General features: G+C 35.4%; 2 protein-coding genes across 6 annotated transcripts in view; one reads left to right on the top strand and one right to left on the bottom strand.

Moving 5' to 3' along the window:
• Nucleotides 1–918: 918 nt before the first annotated feature.
• Nucleotides 919–8,748, top strand: LOC306864195 (transmembrane protein 267-like). 5 transcript variants are annotated; one of them, XR_013783756.1, is made up of 4 exons: nt 922–998; nt 1,660–2,067; nt 5,534–7,371; nt 7,835–8,748. XR_013783756.1 is itself a non-coding variant. In XM_079407996.1 (3 exons), exons 2-3 carry the CDS (start codon nt 1,696–1,698, stop codon nt 5,867–5,869), a joined length of 708 nt encoding a protein of 235 aa, XP_079264122.1. In that variant the 5' UTR covers nt 919–998; nt 1,657–1,695; the 3' UTR covers nt 5,870–8,748. The 5 variants fall into 5 exon arrangements, 2 of the variants coding, with proteins under 2 accessions (XP_079264122.1, XP_079264123.1); XR_013783757.1 differs by having other exon boundaries at nt 1,657–2,067; nt 5,534–7,338; nt 7,889–8,284; XR_013783758.1 differs by having other exon boundaries at nt 5,534–7,338; nt 7,889–8,282.
• A 2,723-nt stretch (nt 8,749–11,471) lies between these two features.
• LOC306864564 (ciliary neurotrophic factor receptor subunit alpha-like) overlaps nt 11,472–23,637 on the bottom strand; it is a 35,766-nt gene continuing 23,600 nt past the window's right edge. The window contains exons 5-12 of the mRNA XM_079408661.1: nt 23,317–23,431; nt 21,874–22,043; nt 21,214–21,383; nt 18,775–18,922; nt 17,552–17,644; nt 16,011–16,113; nt 15,845–15,924; nt 11,472–13,842 (exon numbers count right to left, since the gene is read on the bottom strand). Of these exons, the coding sequence (XP_079264787.1) occupies nt 15,846–15,924; nt 16,011–16,113; nt 17,552–17,644; nt 18,775–18,922; nt 21,214–21,383; nt 21,874–22,043; nt 23,317–23,431 (878 nt within the window). The 3' untranslated portion in view covers nt 11,472–13,842; nt 15,845. The remainder of the gene's footprint in view (nt 13,843–15,844; nt 15,925–16,010; nt 16,114–17,551; nt 17,645–18,774; nt 18,923–21,213; nt 21,384–21,873; nt 22,044–23,316; nt 23,432–23,637) is intronic.

Genomic DNA, 23,637 nt, shown 5'->3' on the forward strand with positions numbered 1-23,637 from the left:
ACAAAGAAATTGAACGAAAGTCACCTTTGGTGTCCCACAAGGTTCGGTACTAGGCCTCAAATTGTTTGTACTGTATATAAATGAGAATTGAAAAATGCCTAAAGTAATTAAAATTGTTTTGTTTGCTGATGACATGAATTTATACTGAATACAGTGCAAATCGGATTTAAGTCTTATAAAGTGGTTTGATGATAAACAAAGTGCATAATATTTAGTAATCGGCTAAGTAATAAAAAGTCTAAAATTAGGATTAATAATGAAGACACAGAAAGAGTGTATGAGAATAAATGTATGGGTGTTACAGTAGATTATAAATTATGGTCATAGTTCCATACATGACTTGTTGTGTGGATATATGGGGTCATAAATAGAAAATATATGTGTTACAGAAGAGAGCAATACAGATTGTAAAGGAAACAGTAATGAAACAGGAAAACAAGGAGAAACAAACTAAAGTCTTTGAAACAGAATTGTAAAAAATGATAAGGATGTGGAAGATCTTGATGAAGATGTTTATTGCAGCATAGCTGTGACAAAGTACATGTATTACCTTGGGTTCAGTGGAGCTGAAATAAACCCTGAACATCTTAAACTCAAATCTTTTATGCAGTTTACTACCCTTAATGAAGATGAAGTTGCTCCTGTCGTAACAGATGTAGTATGTTAATGAAGTTCAGACACCCCATTGTAAAAAGAAAAAAGAAAATAAAAATTAAAATTTGTTCATGATTGTTTACCAGAATTCACTTCTCTAAAAAACAAAATGTTTTACTAGAATAACATATTTGACTGAAGAAGCAATGGCATTTACTGTATATATCCAGTTATTCACACATTGTAATAACTATATTGATTACCCCTGACGCGCGTTGATGTCGTTTCAGTTGGACTCGTGAATCAATTCAATGGAACCGATTCAGTGATTCGCGAATCAAGCAAGCAGTCACCAAGGAACAAACAGTTCGTTGTCAGACCGGTGGTGAGGTAAATGAAATGAGGTGAGGAGACTGTCTGTGTTAATACAGTAGTATTGTGATTTAATGTTATCCGCGGTCATGTGAGTACAGTACCGGAGTGCTGTTGTCTCGGCTAATAAATGTAGTCTATTACATTGAGCAGTGAATTAGCTGATGAGCTAGTTAGCAGCCAAGCTAATGCTAATATGGAAGAATAACCCTCGCTAGGCAAAGATGTCCGAATATAATATTGATTTATGTATTCATTTCAACGTAAAATCACAATTGCAATGCAGTTTTGCAAGACTTAAAACATTACATGCGAACTATCTCGACAGCACGCGTGACATTGTACTTTAATACAATGATTTTATATTTAATGTTTTTGTTGTTGGCGTTACATAATATAGTTACACATCGCCTGTTTGTTTAGTCGCCGTTCTCTATTCAAATTTAGGTTGTTTTAGAAAACATCTTCGTCGTATATGTCAGTGTTTGTGTATATTCCGTTACTAATATTCTTATGAATGTTTAATCTGTTGATGTCTTTAATGAAGATGTCATAGTCATGATAAGATGATGTGTTCGTGATGGTTTGCACTGTTTGTTAGTCAGTAGTTTTAGGGCACTGTCTGCTATCATAAGCACATTAAACAATATCACATTAGCACACTTTAATTTGTGTGTTTGTGTCTCCCAGCAGATCAGGCTGCTGACCCCTCCATGGAAGAGGCCAGCGATGAGGGGCTTTTACTCCAAGCTGGACTCCTCATCTCTGGGCATGGCGATGCCCCTGAACCTGGCTGTGGAGACTGAGAAAGCTCAGGCCCTGCTCCAGACCTTCAGCACTGCCTCTCTGTTAGCCAGCGCCGGCCTGGGCGCTTTCTGCTTCCTCGCAGACCATTTTCTGACGCTCCCCTTCATCCAGTACCATCTGTGGCTCAGGGCTGTGCTCGATAACGCCGTCCACGGCATCATTGGACTCTGGTCATGGGCCATCGTCATCGGGTTGAGGAAGAAAAGTGACTTCTATGAAGTCTTCTTGGCTGGGTTTCTGGCATCTATCATTGACCTGGACCACTTCTACATGGCTGGATCGTTGTCACTCAATGTGAGACTTTTTAATTTCTTTTATTAACATTTAAAAATTGATTATTGCACTTTTTTGCCTTTTGTTTCGGCACATTAAAACTATCAATACAATTCAACAGGCAGGGTCAGAGGTAAAGCAGTAAACCTAACCTATATAGACAGTAATTAACTTTTTTGACCTGTAATTGAACTTCATTCAAAAACTGCATGTTGTGTTTACTTGTGTTATCTTTGATTAATATTTAAATTTGTTTGATGATCTGAAACATTAAAGTGTGACAAACATGCAAAAAAATACAAAATAAAAATCAGGAAGGGGGCCAACACTTTTTCACACCACTATATATATTTTTATACCTTATACAATTACAGCCAACTACAAAGCAACCAGATTCTGTTTGTCACTTGTCATGTTAATCTAACAACTTTTTAACATTTAATTTGGCAAAGTTATATGAGTAAAATCAATTATGTTCAGTACAAATCCACACAATCAGAAATATTTGCTTGTGGGCAAAGGATTTCATCACACAGTGTTCAAGTTGGTCATGCAAATTCACTGTGGTGACCAACAGAAAGCTGTTTTGTTTGAAGCTGGCTTCTGTGTGAGCTGTGCTTTATACATCTCTGACGGGACCTTTTTTATTTGCAAAATTTCAAATAAAAAAAAAGATGATTGCATGATGATTTCATGTCCAAGCCTGGCTTGCAAAAATGCCAAGGAAGATTCAAAAGGTTCAAATTGAAACATTTATGAATAGATTTATTTTAACCAGCAAGCGCAACCGTGTTTCATCATCAGACTCTTTGTTAGTGAGATGGCAGTAAATTGTAATGTACAATGTAAATGGAATTGTAAATGTACATTATTTAAAACTGGTGTACCTTTTATCATATGAACAACAAATCAGTAATAATACTGATGGACCTTAAATGGATATTTCACCCAAAAAGAAAAAGCAGTCATCATTATCTGACCTCATGCAATTCCAAACGTACTTGAATTTCTTCTGTGGAATGAAAAACGAAAGATTTTTATTAATTCAATAATCGCTCTTGATTCAGTGAGTTCAGATTCAGAATAATTCAAAATGCGAGCCTTTTTATTTATTTACTCATTATTTTAGTGTTTCAATGATTAAATCAGTTGTTTTAGGAACTGGAGAGTGTCTAAGACCAGTGATTTTCAACTTTTTGACTCGAATGCTCCCAGTTGTTCAACCCAATATTTGTGTTTTAGGCTATATATAAGGTATTTTTAATATTTCTGTGACTTGAGACAGATTACATCTTGATTGTTTTGCTAAAAAAAAAGCATTTTAATTTGGATCTGCGAAAATGACAGCTGTTGCATAGCTTGTCAGTGAACTACGGCTCTGTGTAGTAAATGCTGCTCCATTTGAAAGCAGGTGATGGAGATTTACTGCTAATCACGGAGCCGGCTTTACTGACGAGATGCGCATGATCATCATGTTCGATATATCGCACAGCCCTAATCCAAAATAAAAGTTTTTGGTTACATAATATATGTGTGTTCTGTAGGGATGGGATGATACACCTACCTCCTGATTTGATACGATCACGATGCTTGGGTGCTGATACGATATGTGTTGCGATTTTTATAATTTTTTTAAAGAATTTAGATTCCACAAGTATTGTGAATCGATATTACTATGTGTTGCGATTTGTTTTTTTAACTCTAGACCATGGGAAAAAGTTGAATGATACACTTAATATACCGACTGTCACAATTAAAAAAAAAAACACACATTTTAGTAGTTACGATTGCAATTTGATATTATGGCTTTAAACGTATATCTAATGCAGCGGCACTGTGCACGCAGAACGATCGTTGTATAACATCAAAGCACCGCTTGAGCTACACAGAACCGACGGCTCCCACTGATCTATATATAACGACGGCTACGCATGCTTTCGAATCACTCTCGCGGTACTTTGGTGTCATACACTGATCGTCTGCGCGGTGCTGCTCAAAGTGCTTTAATCTGATTGGCTGACCAACATTCTAAGCTGTGCAATTATTTTCAGGGAAACGCATTACATGTAAATATCACTTCACCAAATGATAGTTATTTCAAAGGTCCTTACAGCTTACAACAGCAAAATAACCAAAACCCACAATGGCACTGGCCAAAATAAATATAGTAAGCAATAGGATAAAAATGAGAGATTATTTCCATGTTTTGCCACAAAATTGTTTTATGTACGCAAAGCACATACTCTACACATACTCTGCTATCAACGGTTTAAGCCTCGTTACTAGGTCTAAAAGGATGTTTTGGAATTAGCAACAGAGGCGTTGGATGAGATGCGGAAGAAACTAATCCTACTCCCAGTAGTGTTTTAAGTACAAAAATCGGACGGATTAGGGATGCAACGATACCATTTTTTCAGAACCGATCCTGAAAATTCTGAGTATCTGCCGATACCGATCCAATCCGATACCAGCACAGTTTTTTTAAATCGATGTAGAATTTCTATACTTCTGTGTGTGTTACTCTTTTGTGTGTTAAACACAATCTACTACATATAGATAACATAATTTTAATGAAAAATACAAATGAAAAAGTTTATTAAGCCTTTTCTTTTAACAGTTTTAAACCTCAGTAACGGTGCGCTCTTGAAGAGAGTTTGACTGTAGTAACCGAACGCGACACGCAGTTTGATCGCTGAATGGAGGATGACAGACAGCCGCGGCGGAGAGAAGAGTTTACCTGAACTTGAATTTAAAGACTTAAATATTCATCTGTACCTCAGATTAAACTATGGAACAGCTTCAGAACACTTGAAATATAGTGCACGGAAACTTTATGGTGCTTTCTAATGTTTTTGTGCCTTTCGTGGGGCTTAACAATAACACAATAGTATACGCACAATATCGGATTTGGATCGGTCTCGTCTGACCGATACCCGATCCGCAGAAAATGACCGTATCGGAGCCGATACCGATTCTGAGTATCGGATCGATACATCCCTAGGATGGATGCCTTGAAATATATCATCTGATCGATGTCTTGAGGTATAAGTGGAATAATTGACTCCGGGTAATAAATAATTTGCGCTGTGGCCACATCACCACCTCAGGTGTGCATTATTTTTCTAATAATTCAATTGCCCATCGTCAGATTAATCGTTTGACTGCACTAATAAAATTATGATAAGCCAAACCATATTTGTAGTTTCCACGTGAGAGCGCCCTTTAGCCTTCGAATGGAGACTTACTACTGATCACAGAACCGTGCTTCCCTGACAAGATATGCATGACAATCGCAACTTTTGCCTTATCGCGATTGGGATTTTCATTTTGATTAATTGTGCTGCCCTAGAATAAAATGATAATGGCTGATTACAAATAATGCATTTCTGCAATGGCATCAGTGATTTAAAGCTCTAAAGTGATTGTCACATAGATCAGTGCATGTTAAAAACTTGCCGTTTTAACTGAAGTTTGTGTACTTGTGCAGGCTGCTGTGAATCTGCCGCACAGGCCTCCGCTGCACTGCTCCACCCTGATCCCAGCGCTCTGCTTCTCCCTGCGTCTCCTCATGTGGGCCTGCCGGCTCAAGGACTCCTGGTGCTCCTTGCCCTGGATGCTGTTCATCTCGCTGGCGTCACACCACATCCGCGACGGCGTTCGGCGTGGTCTCTGGGTGTATCCGTTTGGAAACACGGCACCCATCTCTTACTGGCTGTATGTCACCATCACAGCCACTTTCCCTCACCTGTGCTCGGTGCTCATGTATCTGACCGGCACCAGAGACATGATCTCCACCAAACACGGCGTCGCCATCGACGTCTGAAACACTGGCTTGATTGTGGGCTCTTTATTTATTCAATTATTTATTTTTTTCCCAGCAAAAATTTGGCACTGGAAATATTTCCATTAGCTCTTCTCTGCCTCATTGCCATTCCAACATAATTCGTCCTTATTCCTTGAGAGATTGGCCGTACGTTTGATACTTTTAACTACTGTGGTCATTCAGGTATCAGTGTGAAATCAGGTTGTGTTTACTGTGAAGACTGAATATTTTAATATGCATGATGTAGATTAGGGTTGGGCGATCTAAAATAAATTAATTAAAATATATATATATTTTGCAGCCTTTTTGTACAATATGCTATATATATATTTGATATAAAAATCCATTACAGAGCAAATCGAGAAATTATATTAAAATTGTATCTCTATTTTGCAGTGTTGTGGCAATATTTAATAATAAAAAATAATTCAGAACAAGTAAGTGTACTCTATGCTCTAGTATATACTCTGAATTAGTTTTCTATATATGAAATATGGTTAAAAATGGAGTTCATTTTGAAAATATAATTTCTATATTTGCTGAACTGGGTTTAAATTTTCATTGTTGCCAAGTAGATAATATTTAATGATTGTTAACATCTAATAACTTGTTCGTATGCATCAATATATAACAGTAATAAACAACATACTAAAACGCAAGACGTTTGAGTGATGAACAAACAAAACACATTGCTAATTTATAGTTGTGAATTAATTCACTTTCTAATTTAAGATTGTGTGGTCATATTAGTGAAATTCTGGCAAAAGGGACCATTTTCAATGGTCACGTGACAAACGTGAACCTGTTGCGAAATCTGTGCAAGGAAATCTTTTGCCCTCCTAATAACATATTTAATAGCTAAATAAAAAGTGCTTTAAAAACTAGTGCGGTCATTTATATCACCAACAAAATGGATGTGAATGTTGGATATTATCGCCCAGCCCTAGTTTAGTTGGTCTGCTTTCACTCTTACTACCTTTAAAACCTTCAGCATTGTGTTGTAACATTTAGCGTAGTGGTATAGGCTTGTCTATTCAAATAATGCCATTTTATTGTGTTTATTTTCCGAAGGAAGCCACAGACACCAGGCTGGATTCATGATGTGTCGTGCGTCCAGGAATAGGCATTGAGAATGGATGTGTTGATGGTCTTTGTGCTCGTGTATTTGCAGTTGAGGATCACTGTAGGTGTACTTGAAGGACATTATTCTTTCTGTAGTGTATTTAAAAAGCAGAAAAAACACTGGTAGGTCTAGTTTCACTTGGAAAAGTCCTTAAGTATAAACTTTTTAAAATGGTATGGAAAATGGAAATACTTTCTTTTGTTACAAAAGATTATTGCTGCCTTTTTAGCCGCAGGCTTTGGAATAACTGTAAATATGACTTGCCGACTTAAGCTTTATTTCTGTTATTAAGTGTCTTTGTATACACCCTGCAGTGTAACTCACCCTCATGCCATACAAGATGCACGTGAGTTTGTTTCCTCATCAGATTTGGAGAAATGTAGCATGACATCACTTGTTCAGCAATGGATGCTCTGCAGTGAACGGGTCCAAACAGCTGATAAAAACATCACTCCAGTCCATCACTGAACCTCTTGTGAAGCCAAAAGCTGTGTCTTTGTAAAAAAAAAAAACAAATTAAGACATTTTAACTTTCAACTGTTACTTATGGGCAAAATATTAGTCTATAATCCATAATAACGCTTCCTCCAGTGTCATCTTACATCAAAATCTACCAACATATTTGTTTTGGCTTGTAAACCGCTTGATCTGCAGATTTCTCTCCTGATTCAGACAAGATGACTTTTCACTGGAATACGTGAAGCAACAGTTTAAAATATGAGAAACATCCTGATTGATTTATTTTCACTTCTCAAGATGATAATTGATGAAGTGGTGAGGATTATTGAGATGTTTTGATCAGCTGTTTGGACTCTCATTCTGACGGCACCCATTCACTGCAGAGCATCCATTGCTGAGCAAGTGATGGAAAGCTACATTTCTCCAAATCTGATGAGGAAACAAACTCCTCTACATCTTTGATGAGCTGTGCGTTAGTACATTTTAAGCAATTGTTCATTCTTGAGTCAACTATTTCTTTAATTTAGTTTTTTATTCGGTTGTGTGCCGCCATAGTTGTTTTAATAAATAAAATTGGTGTTAAGTTACCAGCCGCAAAGACAAAATGTGTTCAAACTAATGTTGGGCTACAGATCTTGGACTAAATATCCACGTTGGCTTTTTTTCAGGTCAAATTAAATCAGACATTGTTCAATATTAGTGTTACTATGTATAGTTGATTTAGTATTGCATATGTATAGTGCCACTTAAATGTTTTGGATATTTTCACTATCGTACAGGGATATACTCTGCCTAAAAATGGTAAATTAAATCATTTTTTATCTTGTTGCCACATTTTGTCTACATTCACTATCCATCCAATTTCAGAAATGTTAGTTTGGTCAATGGCCACAAAACTAATGTCCATCATTATAATGTTTTTTAGGAATATAAATTGTCAAACAAGATCTTTTAAAGGAAGCTTGTGTGCTTATATGCTTATTTTCAGAAGCAATGATAGAGTTGTGCATTTATTAATTTGTCATGCTAATAAGGGAAGCAATGTTAAGTTATATTTTGGTTTGATACCTAATGATTAAAGCAGTTTAGAGGCCTTTCCAAACCTGCAGAGGGAGCTGTAGACAGACTATTCATGAGCCTTTATAAATTCCTTTTTTAACTGTTATTGTAAATATTTTATTTATATGCTTTTTTTAACATAATGTCGATTTGTCAATAATGTGGGTGTTGATGCACAGTCAAGAAATGACTGGAAGCATTATTTATTTCTGAAAACTATCACTAAAGTTACACATGCACTTCTGTTTCAGCAGCTTTCTTTGTTTTCTTGCTTCTGATTCTTTCCACTTTGAAGCCATAATGAAGCTCTGCTTTATATACTGCTTTATAAAATGCCATTGTCTTGCCAGGCATTCATTTAGGGAACAAAAATAAATAAAAATCATGATTAAGTCAAGGTAATAGTAGGGGAAGAGCAGCGTGCATTTCCTGCTAAACTGTAAGATCTAGAGATGAGTTCAGTACAGGGATGCTGCATCATACAGTCTATTATTAAAGGGATCGTTTATCCAAAGAGGAACATTCTGTTGTTTACTCACCCTCATGTCATTCCAAACCTGATTTTATTCTGTCAAACAAGATCTTTTAAAAGAAACGTCTCAGTGTTGGGGGTTCATCAAAATACAACAACATGAGGGTGAGGAAATGATAACAGAATTTCATTTTTGCTTGAACTATATCTTTAATGAATGGCGTAATGGTCATAAATTATGAAGTCATATTCAATTATTACGCTCAACCTATAGATTAATAATTATGTTTGAAATGTAATTTACAGACTGTTCAGGAAATGTAAGTTTTATTATTAAGTATGTCCACAAATCCCTCAATAAAAAAAAAAAGACAATAATTATGTAAGAAAATCTAAATATCCTGTTGTCCACAAACAGTTTCAGATTTATATTATCTGAAGACAAAAAAAAAATGATGATAATTATAACAACGGTAACTAATAATAACAAATTAATAATTTAACATAATGAAAAGCTAAGATTAATATGATCACGGCTATTTAATAAATATGTTAAGACAACATTTAGTGAGTTCTATAATTGAGAAAAAAATAAAGGTGAAATATTTTTAATTAATAATAACTAATTAATTAAATTAGTGGACTTTAACAGGACTTTTACGTTCCCTTAAATCCTTTAGGGGGAAAAAAAAGCCTTTTTTGTATCCCACCGGCTTTAATCCATTGCCCAGATGGCCAAACTTTACCTGATGCAGTCACTGACATTGTTTGAAACCCCATAATCCACATCTTGATCTGCAGCATAAATGATTGAGATGAACATGTAAATATTAGGATTATGTGATTTAAGTCAAAATAACGTGTAAATCCCCACAGACTGCAAATGGCTCAAATATTGGAGGTATATATTTCACCAGAGCCTTGGCCGAGTAACAGTACTTTAGCTGTATAAATTCAACAAGCTACTAAATCCCCGGCCTGATTTTCATGATTCAATATTTGTAAATCTGTGCGAATGATTGGAAGCGACTTGCTGAATTTTCCACTGCAAACAAACAGACGATATTAGCGAAGAGATCAGTCACCGAGCTGACAACAAAGTCCTTTTCTTCAGATAAAATAACTTTTATTTCACAAAAATATAGACAGGAGTAATAAAACAGCAATGTTGTACAGCAAAAATATACTATGTACATTTACTGCAGACGCCTTTGTGTTCACCTTGGCAACAGTAGTCCAATCTAATGAATACATCTGGATTTGACATCATGCAACGTTATAAAAAATGCAGAGATTATGCGGGAAATATACGCAATTTAACTCCAAGAACCTGTCCTGCTTGAAGTTTAAAGTGTCTCCGTCCTGCCAGTAACAGACGATTGCTGATCGATTGGCTTGTTTGCTTTGGTTGGCTTTTCTGGAATCGTGCATCAGGTTCTTTCAGCGCCAGATTGAATTTCTCTGATGCAACACTTAATGGTCAGTGTGGAGTGACTGTAACACACAGCCGTTAATGAGTGCGTTTACAGATGGAATCATACCACAGAGGTCTAAAAATAAAGAGAAATCAGCCGTAAGAAGATATTTTCAGCGTATTACAGTGTTCAGATGCTTTGCTGAAGCCGTTCTCAACTGGTCATGACTCAAACGTGCTGAATGCCATAAATTAGATCCAACAAAACCGTACAATTGTGCATATCGTAATCACAAGACGCTAGCTTAATTAGTTACCAAATTGCATGGCACACAATGAAAAATAAAATATATATTAAACAATTAGTGTAGTTTATTTTTATGGCTCCCAACGCATAGGGAAGTTAATATTTTGTGTGTTGTTGTGCCTGAGCAGTTTATGGCTATATTAAAACATTTCCATATTTGAATTGTTGTTTACTTTGTGTGATAAACAATTTAGGCCATTGTAAAACAAAACAATAAATGTAAGTAAAAATAAAGTAAAAATTTTAAACTGGGGGGAAAAATTTAATTTCTGATTATTATTATTATTTTAAATGCTTATAAATTATTCTACAATTTAGGCCTTATGCTGTTAAAAATAAAATTAATTAATTAAAAAAAAAAAAAAACATTTAAAACTGAAAAAAAAAAAAAAATTAAAACTGAAAAAAAAATAAAAATAAATTGCTGACCAAAAAATAAATAAAATAAAATGCTTGCCAAATTTTGGATTCCACCTTTTTATCAATTTGTTTTCTTTCAATCAGCACAGGCTTGACATTTCTTTTTGGAAATGATCGCTCGTAGCAGGTCTTGTTGATCTGGCTCATGCAGTTTTTTGAGTCCATTATTTGTGGATAATTTTGGCAATATTCACTCAAAAACTGATTCAATCATACGCTGATGCATAAGCTCAGATCAATGAGGTTTACAAGCAAATCAGTTGCAAAAAGAAACACAAAGGAAACAAAAAAGATTGAATCCAATATTTGGCAATAACAAAATAACAATACATTTATAAGCAATATTTTGTAGGATGGTCATTTTTTTAATTTGGGTGGGAAATAAATCCCAAAGTCAGCAAGTTTAGTCCAATGCAATAACATTAAAGCAGCATTTTTGGGAAAAAGAAAATCCTTTCCAGGTCAAAATGACGGGAACACAACATGAGGGTAAGTATTGCATTGGACGTCCCATCTAAAATCTGAGTCCTGAAACAAAACCAGTTGAGAACCAGCGATTTACTGGATGCTGCTGATCATCATGTCAATCAAATCCAAAGTTCAGCCTAAATTAACACATACTGTCACAAGCAAGACGACTTTAATCAAAGCAGGGAAAGAAGAATATATGACCGACTAAACCAAGAATATAGTCTCAAATATGACTGACATTGGAAAATGATTTATGCATACTGTAAATGATTCACTGTTCAATCTTAAAGTGAAGTATTATCAGAGCACCAATCTCATAGGCCACGTGCCATGTGAATACTACAAAAACACAAATCATCTCGCTGGTGAAACAGGCTCAAACGTTAAGGCACACAAACGGCAGAGGTTATGAGCAAATGGTGCAAAAATGCATGAAGAAATGTACAAAAAAACACCTGGCAAACATCTTCAATGAATTATCAAGAAGAAATAATCACAGTGACATCTTTGCAAAAAACTGTTTTTAGTTGAACTTTTGGTCTTTACTGTTATCAACAAGAAACCCAGATGAATATAGAATATATAATCTGGTGAAAAAACCAGAATAGGAATTTTTACTTTGTTTTGAATGTGATATAAAGAATAGCATTTGATAAAAAAAAAAAAAAAAAAAAAAAAAAAGGTACCTATAGAAGTTTTTTTTTTCCAGTGATAGGAAAAATATATATATTTATTTATTAATTCATTCTTTCCCTCACAAATCTGAGTTTGAGTTTATATCTCACAATTTAGACTTGTGATACTTTATAAAGTTAGAATTGCGATTTATAAACAGAATTGTAAGATATAAACTCCCACTTCTGATAAATAAATAAAATATCAGAATTGGGAGATATCTTCAGTTCCAAGAAGTTGCAATTGTGAGATATAACATATCTCTTTTTTTATTATTATTTAGAGAAAATTGTGAAAATGTAGACTTTGAATTGTGAAGGGGAAAAAAATCAGTTGCGAAAAAAAAAAACATTGCGAGATAAAAAAAAAAATCACATTTACTGTTTCCCATGGATAAAAAAAACACGTTTCCATAGATACATATTCCAGACTTGACATTAACCACTTTATGTATTTCTTTGGACACCGTTCCTTATTTTTGTTTGTTTGTACCTATAGGAAGGATATGCATACTAAAATTTATAATTCAATAAAATCATACATTTAAAAAATTACAAAAACGCATGCATCGAGCTTTATGTCACTGGAGAGCAATGTACAACAGAACAGTATGCTGTATACTATACAATATAACTGCATAAATGTATAACAATATCATTTTATATGAGCTTCAATAGAATTTAGTATCGTGAATATCTACTAGCTTCAACATAGAAACAATCAGCTTTAATGACCTTACAAATGTGACACCGTAAGACTGATTTACATTCATGTCTCGATTCAATGCAGAGAAAATGCCGAAGAAGTCCAGAGAAACTGCTTTTATCACATTGAAGTCCTGTTTTGTTGAACACCAGCTCACCCAAAGTTGCGAGTTCGTAGCCTTCGCTGGCGTTTACTGTCAAGAAATGAACTCCGAGGCTGATGTTATGATGAAATGCATTTTACAGGAGTTTATTACCGAGAACTCGATGCTTTAGATGCCACATCTGGCTGGGAACTAACCAGACGAAGCCAATCAACTGCAGATGTGTCCACCTGTTTTGAGCGGCGCTTTCTGTGAAGAAATCTCGCAGGAAGAAAGACAAAGCAGTCTTTGTCTCTCCCCAGAAAGACCACGCTTCCTTCGCTGGAGCGCCGAGACAGCCAACCTTCTGTCTTCCAACGATAGCAGCTGTCTAAAGGTTACAGAGTGTCTTTTTCGCCACTTTCTCCGTAATGCCCCATATGCTGCGCGTGTCCAGCCAAATGCTGAGCCTTTCACAGCACTGCGTGTGTCAGAAGTGGAGTCCAGTGGAGCGCGGGGAATATCAGAAGGAAAAGAGCAATACAAAAATATGTTTTTCATCGTCCAAGAATTTGCTGAGAAAGGGAGGAAGGAAATCCTTGTGTTTTTCCATTGCATTGTGCTACATTGGAGACTGTACATGTTCACAGTTCACGGGACTCAGAGCCCATCCTCTGAGAGGCCGAGAGGAGAGGTGGATTGTGGGTAATGGAGTCTGACAGTGGTGCTGATTCCCTATACTGATGCCCTATGAGGGCCGAACTGGAGACGGCCAACTTCCCAAATCTAGAGGTAAACAACAATATGATTTTAGAGCAACATACTGTAGCAAAACACAATGTGAAAAAAACAAAACTAGAGTTCAATATTTTGGGGTCAGTTAATATATATATGAAATTCGTATTTTATTCAGTAAGGATGCATTAAATTCATAGAAAGTTACAGTAAGTACAGTTTATAACATTGCAAAAGATTGCTATGTAAAGTAAATGCTGTTCTTTAAATGTATTATGGTTTTCACAAAAATATTTATCAGCACAACAGTTTTCCATTTTGATAATAATCTGCATATTATACTGATTTCTGAAGGATCATGTGACACTGAAGACTGGTGTAATGATGCTGAAAATACAGCTTTGATCACAGGAATAAATTACATTTGATAATATATTCAAATAGAAATAAGTCATTTTAAATTGTAATATTATTTCACAATTTTACTGTATTTTTGATCAAATAAATACAGCTTTGATGTGCAGAAGAGTCTTGTTTCAAAAACATTAAAACAAATCTTACTGACCTCAAACTTTTGAATGGTAGTGTATTTTGTATTTGCTTTGAACATAATATTTATATTGTCCTAACACTTGTAATAAAATAATAATAATAATAATAATCAATAAAATAGAATAAAATAGACCAAAAATTAGAACAGTTCATGCAAAATTACACATTTTATAATTAATTATCCTCCCTCGTGTTTTATGAAGCATGAATGCTGCTTTATTTAAAAAATAAATAAATGACAGCATACATAGTTGGAATGACATGAGAGTGAGTAAATAATGACAATGTTAATTTTCATTCAACTATTAATTATTACATCATGTGGGAGAGTCAGGAAGATTACAGGCTAATATATAGCAGAAGTCTCTCATATAAATCATCATGTTTACATCTTCACATTTTCCCACTTGAGTCACTAATTCAGATCTAAAGACGAATGAAAGTCACAAAGTTCAAAGTGAACAGATGCTGTTGACGTCTCCGTCTTCAGTTTTTTGCTAGACTAATTTACAACATTCAAAGCTCATATAAAGTAGACTGTAAGTTAGCTATTACCAGAAATGGATCGTGTGCTATAAACCACAGTTTTTGTTCTAATCAATAGCTTCACGGTTTTTATATGAGCTAAATATGATTGTCACTCCTGTACTCACATACAACCTCATTCATACAACACCAGCAAAACCAATTTATATCAATCATAGATAAAACCATTCCTATGTAAATTCAGTCCCATGGCACTCACTAAGCTCCGCCCCTTTTGTTAACGTTCAGAATGAGCCATTTCTACAATGCGTTCACTCTTTAAATTTGAATCACTTAAAGTTAAGTTATTTGTGTTATTGTTATTTTGAACAACTTGTCTCAGGTAGGATGCTAAATAAATACAGAAACCGAGGTATTTGTCTTGACTCGTTTGTAAATGACTGTCTCCACACCAGTCCTGCGGTCTATCTGCAAACCACATTAAACTACGCTACAGACAGAGTGCGCTATTTAAAAGCAGCGACTCAACAACAACATAAACAACACATTCGCCTGTTGACCGCGGTTTACAAACGATAAAACATCTCAAGTCGCTAATATTACTTATTCAGAATTATCGGATTAAGCTGTTTCTTGTTCAGAGCCGCGAGATGCCAAAACATTTCTAATGTCAAGCATCAGCAGTGATTATTATATTCCATACACACCCGAAACCATCAATGTGGAAACAATTCACTCCCACAATTATATGCTGTCTTTTGTAGTGTGTATGTGACCTTTTGATGGTTTCCATTCAGAACGGATATTCTTGAATCTAAGGAAAAGTCTAGTTGGTTTTGTTTGACTGAGTTTGTTCTCTAAAAATAGAGGACAGCCAACCAATGATATATTCAAAGTATCAACATAGTAGCCCTAAATGGATCGTTTAGCATGCTTTCTCTTCCAAACTGTTTAAACTGAGATGGGCCAGTTGCCAGAACAGCAGACGGAGGGAATGTCAGAATGGAGAGCTTACTTTAGATCGGTATGGACTTCATCTTCACCATGGAAGCCAGTTCTTGTTTCTTCACATTGTCCTGTTTTCTTTGTCTGACCCTATAAAGGGAACAATTAAGTCTCATGTCTCTGTCTAATTGTTGCAAACTGTTTGTATGAAATATAGATAAATGTACAATTTTTACCGTAGAAGTGTGATGATAGTTAATAACACAGCCACCATGACCGCTGCAAACAAACCCAACAAAATCAACAGTCCGAGGCTTCCGTTCTGGTGTAATGATGAGTCTGAGGCAGAAACAAAACACCAAAAAAAATGAAACAAAACAATGCACGCACATACACAAAACAACACAACATTAAACAAATAAACAACACACACACACACACAAAAAAAACACAAAACAAGACACAAATAAAACAATAGAAAAAAAACAACACAAAACAAAAATAAATGCAACACAAAACATAAAACAAAACAACACAAATAAAACAAAACAGCACAGCACAAAAAACCGCAAACTGAAAAAAAACAAAGCACAAATAAATAAAAACAACACGACACAAATAAACAAAACAAAAAACAATACAACACAAAAAAGAAACAACACAAAAAATAACAAAACGAGCAAACAAAATAAAACACAAAAAGAAAACACAACACACAAATAATCAAACCAAACAAAAACATTAAAACACAAAACACACCTGAATAAAACAAAAACAAAACACAAAAAACTTGATGTAAATATTTAAAATGAAAAACAAAACAAAACTCGAATAAACAAAAATACAATGCAACAACTAAATAAATAAAATAAAACAAATAATAAACAAAACAACACAAATAAATAAATAAAACAAAGAAAATGAGACAAATATTTAGTGATTGTACATTTTCTGTAAATATTACTGTAATAGCATTTCTAAAACTAGTTTAAAAAAAGTAAATGAGCCTTGAGAAAGAAATATTAATTAAAATAATAATATGTCCATCTTTATTTACTTCCTAAGGTGATAAAAAGTGATTTCAGTTAATCTGATTTTTGGATTGCCTCAAAATTATGTCTACAATCATAATCATCCTCATTTTTGCCATCTTTAGCTCCAGAAATGAACACATTCTTGTGTGAGCAAAGCTTTATGGTTCAGTTAGTCCAGGCAAAGGCTGGCTACTCAAAAACATTTTTTATTTTTTAGCAATTACATAATGTACCTTCACAAATACATAAAAAATATATATATATAATTGTTAAAGAACTTTATGAACCAAATGCACAAACTTCATTCCAGTCTTGAGCTGATAAATATGGCTCCTGCAATCTTAAAGAGTGTTCACATGCTAGATGAGTGGTTATAAATACATGGCCTGGAAACAGTTAGCTAATGAAGCGCAGACTGAGTCATGCTGGTCTGCCACATGACTGCATTAGGGAAGACAGGCACGCTTTGATTGGTCAGAGCCAGATGATGGGGAAAACTCCGCCCACCACAAACAAGCTCAAACCATCTGGATGAAGCTTAGGAGTGGGGAAAAAAACAACAACAAAATAAAACTCTGGCTAAGATCTAAAAAGCATCTGATACTTTGTGTTTAATCTGTGAATGAACCTCTCACTTACAACGAGTGGAAAGATAAACCGTCAAACCGAGAAGCAACGCTGCAGTTTGAACAAAGTTCTTTGAATTCCTTCAACTTACGGAGTATGACATTTCAAGCAAATACCTGGAGACTTGTCTGTTGTCCTCACTGGAAATGACAAGTTGAAAAATGGAAAGCTTAAATCCACCAGTTCTTCTGCTGGCTCTTCCCAAGGCTCTAAAATGGCAAAACAAATATAATTATATATTTTTACAACCTCTGAATTATTCATCATGACAAAGTTCTGCTCAAAAGTCATGTCAGAATAAGTTTTCCTCAACAGTCTTCTCCTTGATGATCCAAAGCTCATCATTTCTTTTACTTTCACACATATATATATAATTTTTTTTCTTTATGTACTGTAAAACTGATGTAAACAGACAGCTGAATCGTAGTGCATTGTGTGCTACTCAGCCACAAGACATGTTTCATTAAAAATAATAATAATAAAGTTGCCAACATCCAAACATCTTCCTTTATTAGATTTATCAGATATCCACCATTGAACACAGTCCAATATCCTGAAGCATTGTGCTAGCTGGGCACAATTTGATTTACTCCATTATTACATTAGCTATCTGAAGGATCTGATGGATGATGGATAATATATAGTGCATTAAAACACTTCTTAAAAAAAGAGTGGATCACAAGTTAATGACATGCAGAAAGCCTCGTTTAAACAATTATTTAGTATGTGGATGTTGATTTCACTAGACTAGTTTATTTCAAATGGCCATGTGGTAAAAAAAAATCTTTACAATAAGGTTAACATAAGTTAACTACATTAGTTAATATGAACTAACAAAATGCTTCTAAAGCATTCATTAATCTTTAATAAATTAAAGATTAAGTTAATGGATCTTAAATATGATAATGCAGAATAAGACATTAATATGTGCTTTATAAGTACCAATAAACAGCCAATATGTTAGTAAAATGCATGCTTTGCGTACTTGCAGAACGCAAGCTTCTAGAGGACACATAAGTCTGAAGTAATGAATTTAGGTAAAGGGGTGCAGAGCCAGTGGTGGTTCTGTAGGCAAACATTAATGGCTTGAATTTTATGCGAGCAGCTATTGGTAGCCAGTGCCAATTGTTAAACAGAGGAGTGACGTGCATTCTGTTTGGCTCATTAAAAATTAATCTTGCTGCCGCATTCTAGATTGATTGTAAACATTTGATAGAACTGGCTGGAAGACCTGCCAAGAGAGCATTGCAATAGTCCAGCCTGGACCGAACAAGAGCTTGAACAAGGAGTATGTTCCGAAAGAAAGGGCCTGATTTTCTTTTAGTGTGTGCTCACTCACCGATCCACGGACGGGCCTCTACCACATGACTCCATTCACTCCACTGGCTGTGGTTGATCAGAGCGTCCTGAGCTCTGATCTGGATCTGGTGCAGGTGGCCCACTAGAGCATCCATGATCTTTAGACTGGTGTTGTCCTCTGTCTCCAGCTGAGAAATGATCAACAGATACATCCACTTAACACAGGACAACACTGTTGAGACGGAGTCAGATCACTCAAAGTATTGACACTGGCAAAAATCAGAACGCATGTTGTAACTGATCTGTTCTTGAGGGGATTTGGTGCATAATAAAGAGTCATATTTACACAACAGATCCTCGCTCTACAGCGCTGACAAACAATATATACATATACCATATGATATACAATATATATATCTAGGCAACGATTCTCGCATAATCACATCCCAAATAAAAGCTTTTGTTTACATAATCTATGTGCGAACTGTGAATATTTATTATGTATATATAAAAACCCACACATGCATATATTTAAGGAAAATATGTTATACATTTTTTTCCAGCATCATTTCTCCAGTTTTCAGTGTCACATGATTCTTCAGAAATCATTCTGATATGCTTTGCTGCTCGAGAAACATTTCTGATTATTAGCAATGTTGAAAACCAATCATGGCAATCATGATACTTTTTTTTCAGGATTCAATGATAGAAAGTTCAAGTCTAGTCAAGTCAACTTTATTTATATAGTGCTTTTAACAATACAGATTGTGTCAAAACAACTTTCTAATATCAAAATAGGAAAATATTGTCAATAATGTAAAATTACAAGATTAAACACTCAATATTATGTTAAAGGCATTTCATTATTGAATTCAATGATGTAATCGTCCGGCTCAGTTCAGTTTAAATAGTATCTGTGCAATTAAGTGATGATAGGGAAGTCGTGGCCTAATGGTTAGAGAGTTGGCCTTGTAATCCAAAGGTTGCGGGTTCGAGTCCCCGGCCGGCAGGGATTGTAGGTGGGGGGAGTGAATGTCCAGCGCTCTCTCCACCCTCAATACCACGACTGAGGTGCCCTTGAGCAAGGCACCGAACCCCCAACTGCTCCCCGGGCGCCGCAGCATAAATGGCTGCCCACTGCTCCGGGTGTGTGTTCACGGTGTGTGTGTGTTCACTGCTGTGTGTGTTCACGTTGGATGGGTTAAATGCAGAGCACGAATTCCGAGTATGGGTCACCATACTTGGCTGAATGTCACTTCACTTGATATCGCTGGAAATGAAGTGTCCCCAACTAAGCAAACCAGAGGCGACTGTGGCAAGGAACCAAAACTCCATCGGTGACAGAATGGAGAAAAAAACTTGGGAGGAACCAGGCTCAGTCGGGGGGCCATTTCTCCTCTGGCCAAACGAACCAGCAGTTCAATTCCAGGCTGCAGCAAAGTTAGATTGTGTAAAGGACTCATCTGGTTCCCGAGGTCTTGTCCCGATGGCTGTCTAGGTGACAAGGTCTTCAATGGGGATCTGTCTCTGGGGCTCATCTAGGTGTCCTGGTCTCCGCTGACGTTCAGGGCTGTAGAGGTCATCTCTAGCTTTCTTTTGAAATATATTTATTTTTTATAACCATAAATATTTTTAAGGACATTTTTGATCAATGTTATTTCCTTGCTGAATAAAGTACTAATTTCTTAACACACACACACACTTTTGGAACACAATGCAACAGCAGTTTTGCCTGTTTTGTTTTCATTCATTTTATTATAGCAAAAACAAAAATGAGTATGTTTATAACTGGGTTGCTTATTTTTTACTTGTCAGATAAAGTATAAGCAACCCTTACAGTGCTGAAAACACACAAACACACACAGAGAGAGAGATCTGGAGACAGCCAACATCTGGTTGTCTGATGAAAGGCCAGTCAGCCTGGTGAAAGCAGATAAGATCAGCCCATGCAGAGATGACTGTGGGGCTCTGAGATAAGACAACACTGTGTGTGTGTGTGTGTGTGTGTGTGTGCGCGTGTGTGTGCGCGTGTGTGTGCTCAGAGAGGGCTGGACTACAGGACTGTTTATTAAAGACTCGTATGATATGAGGGTTGCATGTTGGTTGTAAAACAAGAAAATGACCTTTTCCTCATACAATGAAAGTCAAAGGGGTTCCAGTGTTGTTTTGGACCACAATGAATTTTATTATATTGACAAAATATTTTATTTTAGGTTAAATAAAGGTTTGAAGGTGACCAAATGATGATAGAACATTATTATTCAGAATTTAAAGGGATGATTGACACAAAAAAATCTGTCATCATTTACTCACCTTCATAACCAAAGTGTTGACTGACTTCCATAGTAGTAAGTAGTAAGTAAAAAATACTATGGAAGTCAATGGCTACCAACATTCTTCAAAATATCTTCTGCAACACACATATTCTATCTAATTAATAAGTAATTGATGAGGTTGATTGTTTGTCTAAGGTTCTTACCGTCGACCAGTAGCTGGAGCCGATCGGCCGGTAGCGTAGTGAGAAGGTTAAGGGAAAAGCGGGCAGGATTTCAACCGGCCAGGATGAAGGACAACTCCACCGTATCAGTAACTGAGTGGGCTGACCTTCCACCTGAAGAACTCTGACGTCCTCAGGAGGATCCGGCTTCACTGAAAACACACAATTACAGACATCCATTCTTATTACATCAAACAGAAAAAAAGATTGTGAACTCAAATGCTATTCTAAAAGAGATGAAGAAATCTAGAAGAAAGCCTTTTATGTTACATGTTGGGTTTTTTGTGACTGTTCCATGTCGGGTTTTCTGTTTTCCCCTGTGTCCTAGTTCAGTTTAATTAGTCATTGTGTACACCTGTCCTTCCCAATTATCTGCCCCTTTATAAGTTCCTGTCTTTGTTAGTCTCACCGTCGGTTATTGTTTCTACTATGATGTGTGTGCACTCCTGTGTCTGTATCTGCTCCTGGATCTCTGATTAAAAGAGAAGGTAATTGTTTATGCTTGTCGTGTGTTCGTTGTTCCGCACAGCACCGTAACATTTTAACAGTCCTCAATACTTGTTGAGGTGAGGAAGTGGACATGTGTGTAAATTAAAATATATGAAATTAATTTGCTCACAGTATGAAGGCATATAAACTCACAGAGTTCATGAACATCTATCTGGATGATTGTGGAGTTGGATCCCAGCGGGTTGATTTCGGTGATGTTCACCAGGAACTTTGAGGTCCAGAACGGTGGGTTAGTAATCATACACTCATTCAGTCCAATGTGCTCCTGCTCACAGGGCTCCACTTCTCTGCCTTTATTAACACTGCAGAAAACAGCAGAATATCAATACAGTATCAAAATACAGCAAACATAAAAACATAGTGTACATTTTAAAATAACTGTTTTCTATGTGAATATTACGGAAGCGTATTGCATTCACTTGAGGAAAAAAAATCTACTCTGTTTTTCTGAATTAACGAGTTAATTATCTCAGAATTACGAGATAATTTTTCATTAATTCAGAAAAACAGAGCAAAAACTTTTTTCCATGAAAAATTATCTCGTGATTCTGAGATCTGATTTCTGAACTCGTTAATTCAGAAAACCAGAGTAGATTTTTTTTCCTCAAGTGAATGCAATACGCTTCCGTAGAATATATATATATATATATATATATATATATATATATATATATATATATAAAAAAAAAATCTAAATTTATTTCTGTGATAAAAGCTGTATTTTCAGTATCATTGCTCCAGTCTTCAGTGCCACGTGATCATTCGAATTTGCTGATTATTAATTTCTGATTATCATCAATGTTGATATATATATATATATATATTTGATGAATAAAACATTCAACGTTGAACAAATTTATCTTGTTCAAACATTATCAATGTCTTTACTGTCACTTTAACCAATTTAATGTGTTTGCTGAACAAAAGTATGAATTTCTCACTTTAAAAAAAAAATCTTATTGACCCCAATCTTTTGAATGGTAATGTGTATATATCAACAATAAAATGAAATAAAATGCTGACGCGTTACAATAAGGTAACATTTCTTAACATTAGTTAACTATATTAGTTGACATGAACAATACTTATTTAAAGTATGTATCAATACTTTTACAATACAAACAGTATTTATTAATCTTAATGTTAAATTCAACATTTACTAATGCTTTAAAATTAAAGGTAACACTTTAGATTAGGGAACACTATTCACTATTAACTAGTTGCTAATTATCATGCATATTACTCACATATTGGTCATTTATTAGTATAAAGCACATTAATGAATGAACTTTGTCTAGATCCCTTAACCCTACCCCATACCTAAACTTAACAACTACCTTACCAATAATAAGCAGCAAATTATGAGTTTATTGAGGCAAAAGTCATAGTTAATAGTGAAAACGTGTTCATTAATCTAAAGTGTTACCACAAAGCAAAATATATTGTACATTGTTAATTCATGTTAGTTGATGCATCGTATTGTAAAGTGTTACCAATGAAATAAATAAATAAATAGGCACTTATTTAAATATTTTATACTATTATTATTATTCACAAATGGAGACAAGAGTGCACCTGTAAGAGGTTCTGTATAACGTGGGCAGGTGTGTTGTCTTAGTTTGTGCCCAGGAGCAGTAGATTTTCATATGATTCGGCACATGGCAAGAAACTCTGACGAAATGAGGCGGATCTAAAAGAAGAAAATATCTCATGAGATAACTTCAGACACAGTACACTTTATCTGTAAACAGTCAAACTGCACAAGACAGCGATTTAACTCAAGCACTGCCTTCAAGAACATGAGAGAACGTGATACGCTAGACTAAATTCACACACACTAGAAGCAGCAATCTCACCCTTCCTATCAGGAAACTGTGGAGCTGTGATGCAGCGACT

This window comes from Barbus barbus (assembly GCF_936440315.1).
Source record: "Barbus barbus genome assembly, chromosome: 45".
Lineage (NCBI taxonomy): Eukaryota > Metazoa > Chordata > Actinopteri > Cypriniformes > Cyprinidae > Barbus > Barbus barbus.